Below are 8,635 nucleotides of genomic sequence, written 5' to 3'. Positions count from 1 at the left end.
GAGCCCCTGTCTACATGTATGAATTTCTATCACCCAAGCTTCTCATCAGACCTGAAGCCTGGAGTGGTGATGGAGACCATGGGGATGAGCTCTTCTCAGTGTTTGGCGCCCCATTTACGAAAGGTAATGGCTCCTTGTAAGTGATATGCCTGAAGCTAGGTCGTCGGGATTCCAGTCTTGTTTGGGTGTTCTTGAGAGAGTTTCCCCTCTTTAAACTTACTTTATTGGTTCATCAAAATGAAGCCGAGTTAACTTAGTCAGCTCCTAGCCTTTTCCTCCTCTAATTGGCATGGAAGAAGACTGTGTTTGTGTGTGTGTGTGATTTAAAGAAAGATCCAAGAACTGATAGCAATCCAATCAGGCAAAAAAAATCCCTGAGTTATGGCACTTCAGAACTATGGCAAAAGGGTGTATAGAGATGTGTATAGAAAACAAAAGGAGCCAGCTTACTGATGGAAAGTGTGAAATTGGTTAGTATATTATTCAAATGCAGACTTTGACTCAGTTGATACTAAGGGTAGAGACTCTACAGTGTTAAAGGTTCTCATGGCAGTGATGCTGCTGGCCTGTGGACCGGTATGAGCAACAAAGACCTTTATCCTCTTCCTCACAGGAGATGCCTCAGATGAAGAGATCAAAATCAGCAAAATGGTGATGAAGTTTTGGTGCAATTTTGCTCGGAATGGGTGAGACTGATAGCAGTGACAGACGGGGTTGATGGGAGTGGTAGGATGTTATGGGGACACCATGGGGGAATTTGTGGATTTTAAAGTTTAAGTAATCAAAGGCCTGGGCTATGACAATAGTATTTTGACAATGAGAGCTCTAATAGTGCCAGAGTCTCCAAGTAGATGGAACAGTCCTCATCTCCAGAGACATACAGTCCATGGCATCAACATGCCCAGGATCTGTCCAACTTTCAGAGAAACCTAGGAACCACATAGCAGATCTGAAAAACTTTGGCTTTGATTTTAGGAACCCCAATGGGAAGACATTGCCTGAGTGGCCAGAGTACAAGCAGAAGGAAGGCTACCTGAAGATTGGTACAACTACTCAGGCAGCTCAAGGGCTGAAAGAGAAAGAAGTGGCTTTTTGGACGAAAGTCCGGACTAAGGATGCAGTGGAGAAGCCCCTCCAGGGAAAAACTGAGCTCTGAATGGGCAGCCCAGCCAGCTTTGGGGACCAATGAAGCAAAGGCAAGTTATACACTGTGGTGTTTGTGGGTGAAAGGGGTTTTTACCGTGGGGGCTTCAGAAATAATACCCTTCCACATCAATTACTAATGGTCATGGGAAAGAAAGATGTGATATGTATCTCATGGCCTCAATTTGCATAAACATGAGATCTTTTGGAGAACAATTCAGTGTTTGTGTTATGTTTTTTGACTCCAAATGAATGTTCCCTGTCAGATAGAGTGCCACCATCTTAGGAAGACAACTCCACGGGGGTGGCTGGAGGAATAGTTGCCCTGAAATATAAAGGTAGACAGGTGCTTTGGAGGAGGGTAGTGTGAATATTAATTAGCTTGCCCTCCATCTCAAGCCTGAAATGTTCTTACACATTAGGAGAATGACTAGATTCGAGAGTTTACCAAAGTGCTAAAAGTTGTACTTGGGCTACCTCAAAGACTATCGAATTTCTGGGAACCATAGACCCAAGAGGAGTTTACATCAATCACAGACTCTTCTCCATGAGCGTCTGACAGGTGCCCATGATTAAGACTGGAGTCATGTAGAATGGCCAGATAAAGCTTGTCCTTAGGGGTTCAGGTTCAAACACTAAAGAGATGACCCAGCAATTTGAAGCACCTATTGCTCTTCCAGAGGACTTGGTTCCAATTTTCAGAACCCATATAGATGGCTCAACCCAACTGTAATTCCAATTAGGGGATCTGATGCCTTCTTCTGACTCATTGAACACTAGGCATTGTACACAGTCATGCATGTAACCAAACTCTTATACATGCAAAACAAACAGACACAGAAGACCACATAGGAAACACAGCAAGCTGATCTCATTTTTTTGGTCCTGGTGAATATATATTAAGGACAAAAAAAGGAAAGTTGTGCCGATTTACACTCTTAGTGGGGGGACAGGAATGTGTTGTAGGTCAAGATCACTGTAGATCTTTATTGTTGATATCTTAGGGCTTCTATTGTGATAAAATACCACAGTCAAAAACAACTTGGGAAGGAAAGGATCTATTCTATCTTAGAGTTCCACATAACAGTCCATCACTGAGGGGAGTCAGAGCAGGAACTCAAGACTGGGACCAGGTAGCAGGAGATGATGCAGAGGCATGGAGCAGTGCTGCTTACTGGCTTGCTCATCGTGGCTTGCCCAGCTTGCTTTTTTTTGTTTGTTTGTTTTTTTTTTTTTTTGTTTTCGAGACAGGGTTTCTCTGTGTAGTCTTGGCTGTCCTGGACTCACTTTGTAGACCAGGCTGGCCTCGAACTCACAGCGATCTGCCTGTCTCTGCCTCCCGAGTGCTGGGATTAAAGGCATGCGCCACCACGCCCGGCTCCAGCTTGCTTTCTTATATACCCCAGGACCACTTTTCTAGTGGCAACTCCACCCACATGGGATGATGTTTAATGATTATTTATATTTAATATTGAATTATCACTTTAGTGAAATCAACTGTTAGTCCTTAATCAGCTTTATACCCAAATAACCAGAGAGACCAGGATCTGTTTAAATTGCCTGTAGCATAATGCTATGCAATAATTACTCCATCTTAAACCTTTATGCTAGTATAGTTTCCTCCCATTCTGATTTTCCACTTTATACTTGCTTTTAAATCATCTCTTCATTTCTCTTGATGCTTCCCAGTCCTCTCCTCCTATATGCATGCTCTCCTCACTTCTCTTTCTCCTCCCCTCACTCAGTCAGGATGTCCCACCCTACCCTCTGCTATTGCTCAGCATTGGCTAGTTCGATTTTATTGCGACAGAGAACAAATGGTGACATGTTTACACAAACCTAAAACTGGAGATATTTAGAATAAACATCACAGTGGAAGGCCCTGATTGATGCAGAGTGAGGGGGAGAAGTCGGCATTTGAGTGAACAAGGGTAAACTGTGCACAGTCCACAAGGACATTATGCCAATAAGATGAGCCCTCCCACGTTTTAATTTTAGAGGGACCTCAGTCCTAGAGGCGGGGCCTTCTCAATGATCCTAGGTCTTCTCAACTGTGCTGGTTGCTTTTTGTCAGCTTGACACAGACTTAGACATGTCTGGGAAGAGGGAATCTTAACTGAGAACGTGACTTCATAGGACTGGCTTGTAGACAGGTCTGTAGAAAATTTCTTAATTAGTAATTGATGTGCGCTTTAATGTCTCATCAGCACTTCTTAAGCCAACCATGCTCACCGTCAACAATAACTCTCTCAGGTCTGGGTGGCCCTCCCCTGCCAGGTGAGTGTTTAGCAATGGTTTCCCCATCTGTAGGATAGATGTAGTGTGATTTGACTTTTGCTGTGTGCGCAGCAGCTTTTTAAGATGGTGTCAATGCTTTTATTTCCTTACCAATTGGTCCCACTCAATTTTATTTTCAGTTCCAATATCTTGGAGTGTTTTTTCTCTCTCTTTATTCTTTAGTAGTTTCATGACTTACATTAAGGTTTTCTTTTTTTTTTTTTTTTTCATTACAAGTGTATTTTACTTAGGGTGAGAGTTAGGGAATCTGATATTCGGTTTTTCAAGCATCATTTGTTGGAAAAGTTGTGATTTCCAATGTATGTTTTGAGGAATGTTTTCAAAATTCAATTGGCTAACTTTAAAAAAATCAATTGGGTTGATTTAGGGTACTTTAATCTACTACATATGTCTATGTACCCGTTTTTAGTATATGTACCACTTTGGTTTTTTATTGTTGCTGTTTTTACTATGGCTCTGTAATACATATTTGAAAACAGGAACTGTGATGTCTCCAGTTTTGCCTTTTTTGCTGAAGATTATTTTGGTTATTCAGTGACTCTCTGATTCATGTGAATTTTAGTGTATTTTCCCAGTTTTATAAGGAAATGCATTAGTATTCTGGTGGGGATAACACTGAAACTACAGCTCACTTTTGATAAATGGACATTTTAACACTCTCAGTTCTCTTCACCCATGGGCACATGAGGCCTGTGGATCTTCTAGTAGCTCTTTAAACTTCTTTCCTCCAAGCTTTACAATTTCAGCTGTTAAAGGTCTTCTCCTCAGATTTATTTCTAGATTATTTAATTTTATTCTGTGAGGTTTTGGGAATGGTGTTATTTCTCTCTTTCTTCTCAGAGCTCATTATTGATATATAGGAAAGCTATTTTTGGCTGTCAATCTCCTGTTCTGGGTATCTTTAAAACATCTGCACAATAAGCCAATACAAAGAAAAACTAGAACAAGAAAGATTTAGATCTGAATGCAAGTGAAATAACAGGAAAAGAACACCAAATATATGAACAAGTGGGAATGTCCTCCCAAGGTGTCCAACTTTGGTACAACCACATTAAAATTCCACTAAACATTGGTGGTTTAAATTCACATTAAGACATTGTTTTATTAGATTGGCTAACACAGAAAGACTCTAACAAATGATTGTGAGGATTCTGATTTTAAGATTTTTCGCTTGTTTTGTTTTTATTCCTTACACCTTTGAAGGAACAAATGGCTTAATGAAACCATAAACATTAAAAAAGTGATTTTTACTGAGTTCACTCAGCCTTATCCTTGAGAGTGGAGAGAGAACCCAGAATCCTAAAATAAAAGGCTAAGACAGGAAGTATCTCAGCCTATGCTTTGTCAAGAGGCTCTGTATGGGCTTGTTTTTCCCTGCTGCTAGAACATTTGTCTATTTCTAGAATCCCTGGTTTCAGTCTAGAGCATCAGTGTGACACCTGCTGAGGTAAAACCCTGAGAAGCCCCAGGGAAGTTGTGGACTTGAAATGACAGAGTAACCAAGATCTCAAGACACCAGTCAGCCTGGCCTTGGTTTGGCTCCTGAGCTGCAGCCATCTCGGCTTTTGGCCTTTGCATAGGTGAGTCTGGCTGCCTGGGCTGTTTGCTGCAAACTCAGACGGCTGTCTCCAGAACTGACCGCTATCCATCGCACCTTTTATCATCTGCTGCCACTGATCCCTTAGCTCAGTGCACATCATGACAGCTGACATAAGCGTAGGAGTCCTCAACATACCTGGAAGGGTGCTCTTGGTGGCACCTGGGTGGCTATGAGTCCCCAAAGCCCACAGATGCTGCAGAGGCATTTGTTCATTTGGTGGTCCAGAGAGGCAGAGGCAGATTAAGCGTGGAAGGAAAAGTAAAACATGAGTGAGCTTGAAATTGGAACTAATGAGTTCTGACCTCAGGCGTCATCATTGGTGGGAGAAGAAAGCCCTTCGGCTTCAGGCTTTCTAAAGTACCTCAGCGGGCGATAGCACAGGGAAGGGAAGGGGGCAGTGTTGGACCCTAGAGTCCACTCGGGTAGGGGGTCATCGCGAGAGACCACTCGAGGACCACAGTGTTGATGCAAAAGCACAAGGTTTATTGCTGACTCATGTCAGGGGACCTCAGCACTCATTTGAGAGGCGGAGGCACACCTAGTCACTGTTACAGGCTACTTTTAAAGGCTAACACTGAAAAGGTTAGGAGGGGCTGTGTATCCTATGTTAGGATTGGCTCTGGTGGTCGCTAGGGGTGCTTGTCTAAATGTTATTGGCTAGTGCAGGGGTTGTTGGTCTTGGGGGCTATTCTTGGCAAGGAGGGGTGTTGGGGAGTTTCCAGGGAATTTCCAGATGGTATTTTTCTGAGAATTGTTTACCTCAGTTGAAATTGTTTATCCCGGTTGGCCACCTTGATCTCAGAAACTGAAAGTGGCCTTCAATTTTTTCTGGCTCACTTTCCCAAGCTTGTCTGGGTCATGTTCCCAGGCTTAGGCTGAGAGAGAGAGAGAGAGAGAGAGAGAGAGAGAGAGAGAGAGAGAGAGAGAGAGAGAGAGAGAGAGAGAGAGAGAGCCTTACAGCAGCAAAGCAGAGTCCACAAGTATACCTAGAAGACACTGCTTTGCAGCCTTACTATAGCACACAGTCTCCTATTATTTCCATAGATGCCCCTGTACTTTACAGAATCAGAACCCAAATTTGTCCTGGACAAGTCCTTATCTTAAACACTAGCTGCCTCTCATCCCCTCTTCTCACAGAGAGACAGCAAAGACCAGAGAGGAGCACAGTGCTTGATTGAGGGAAGAAGGTGCCCTCCAGCTCCACTTCTGCTAACACAGACAGCCTCTTCTCAACATTTCGCTCTTGAATAGCAACACTACATGTGCCCATTAGGCTTTATTTACATATCTTATAATATGTATATATTATATATTTACATATATATGCATACATACATATAAAGAATATATTTCTTTTGGAAGAAACAGTCCGTACAGCACTCAAAAGGCTGAGGCTTGCATTTAAGGAGTCCTAGTTGACAAATATGCATTTACCACTGTGCTGATTTCATTCCACCTCAAAGCCCAAAATGGGTCTTTTTAAGTTCCAGGCAATGATGTTTCTTGACATCAGTTTTTTTGTTTTTTTTTTGTTTTGTTTTTTTGGTTTGTTTTTTTAAAATAATATTTCACAGTATTTTCAACAATACTGTGAAACGCCTATAGTGCTTCCCATTAGAGAAACCAGCCTGATTCCATGTAGAGATCAGCACATGGATTGACATTCTTTTCAGAAACAAATAGTCCAAGCAAGCAGTTGAAAATAAATATTAAAAAGCATGTGAAAATGTCCACTGGTAATCAACTAAAACTTATATGCAAGAACAGCAAAATTGTAGAAACAAAGACAACAATTGAAAGTAGAATGCAACACTGACCTCATTCATAATAAAATCTTTAGAGCAGCATGCTTGTGAGCATGTTTTGTTGTGTGAGTTGAACAGTTTCTAACCTGTAGGCTCATCTACCTTATAGATTGCATTAGACGCAGCTCTCCCTTGCTCCAGGAGTGTGGGGCATCACCCACTCTTTAGAGCCCAGAACCTGTTTCAAGGCTCTTCAAGCCACCCCTGCCTTAAGTCCTTGGCAACCTCCATGGAAGACTGCAGAGCAGCCTCAGCAGCCAGGTGGGCGCTGCTACAGTAAGCGCTTGTGCAAGATTTCCCACACCATCCTCATCCTAAATAGAGGCATATGCTGCTGAGAGAAGAAGGGCTGGCCTCTGGAAATGTACTCTGCATGGTGACACACAAAGACACCACAGTCACGCCCATTCCGCTGTTGAGGAATCTCCTCTGCTGTCATGCTGTATTGCTCCCACCCTAAAGGGTCCAGATCCACATTCCTTCTCGCTTTGCTCTCCTCCTGCACATAATGAAAAATCAGCTCTAGTGTGTCGGGTCTCTTCTGCCCCAGTGAGTCTAGGTAGACCAATCTTCTTCCTGCTTAGATCTATGAGCCACCAGGATCCAGTGAACATCTGAGTGCACAGGGTACTAGAACCAGCTGTTTTTTCAAAAAGGTTGACTCCCAGGGTCCACCTTTTCAACTGTCCTGTAGCCCCCACACTTTAATTTTGTATAAAAGGAGGTATTAAAAGCATGCAGTGGGCATAACCTTGAGTCTGAGTTCTATCATTAATAGATTCATATGGAAATTTATAATTTTGTCATTGAGCTACTGCCTGTCCTTTAGAGTGTGTATGTCTCCTCTAGTGATATGCAGCTTGAAACCAGAACTCAAGATTCCCTCCTGTGACCCTGGGCCGAGGGCATTTCCAGTTTCTTTTCTTTTCTTTCTTTTTTTTTTTTTTTGGTTTTTCGAGACAGGGTCTCTCTATGTAGCCTTGGCCATCCTGGACTCGCTTTGTAGACCAGGCTGGCCTCGAACTCACAGCGATCCACCTGCCTCTGCCTCCCAAGTGCTGGGATTAAAGGCATGCGCCACCACCGCCCGGCTGGGGCTAAGCTTTTGATGTTGGGTTGTGATGTGAGGTTGTTTGGGGTCTCATCGGGATCATGCCCATCCTATGACGTTTGAATCTAAAGGAACAGTCTCTTTTCTGACTAGCATGTTTAATTGCAGCCAACCAATACTATTACCTTTCCATGATTCTAGTGTGTCTTATATATTAGAAAGAGATGCACACACACATACACACACACACACACAGCCACAAGGACACATGCATAGACACACATACACAGGTACACACACATGCACACACTAACACACAGACTCACATACACTGGCATAAACACACACACACACACACACAGTAGAAGATATCACAAAGAAGGCAGAGTGACCAGCCACAAGTAGAAAATATCATGAGTAAATTGACTGAAATTAGTTGGAATTCACACTTGATTTAAGAAGTAAAGTTTAAATGAGAAGAATAAATAGCAATACCCAGAGGAAAATATCACTTGGCCCCAAAGCTCCTCAGAGAATGGGAGGTCCTTGTCCTGCCTGTCCTGCTCTTCCTCAGGAATCTGGATTTGCCCATGAAGGGAGGCATACTCCATAGTTTTTTTTAAAACATTGCATCAACTTTATCCTGTCAATAAACATCAGATCAATAACCACCAGTACAAACGCTTCCTATTTTTTTTCTGATATATAAACTATTTATTAAGAGCAAGGCCCACAGAA

The 8,635-nt window shown here is 42.6% G+C and overlaps 1 protein-coding gene across 1 annotated transcript in view; it reads left to right on the top strand.

Annotated features, from left to right (window-relative positions):
- The window catches only part of LOC127209480 (liver carboxylesterase 1-like), an 81,933-nt gene extending 80,740 nt beyond the window's left edge, over positions 1–1,193 (top strand). The window contains exon 14 of the mRNA XM_051169131.1: positions 976–1,193. Within this exon, the coding sequence (XP_051025088.1) occupies positions 976–1,156 (181 nt within the window). The 3' untranslated portion in view covers positions 1,157–1,193. The remainder of the gene's footprint in view (positions 1–975) is intronic.
- The last annotated feature ends 7,442 nt before the right edge of the window (positions 1,194–8,635 follow it).

Source organism: Acomys russatus, chromosome 26 (genome assembly GCF_903995435.1).
Source record: "Acomys russatus chromosome 26, mAcoRus1.1, whole genome shotgun sequence".
In the NCBI taxonomy this organism is placed as follows: Eukaryota; Metazoa; Chordata; class Mammalia; order Rodentia; family Muridae; genus Acomys; species Acomys russatus.
Note: the sequence above shows the minus strand (reverse complement) of the source record. Positions and strands in the feature narration are given on the sequence as shown.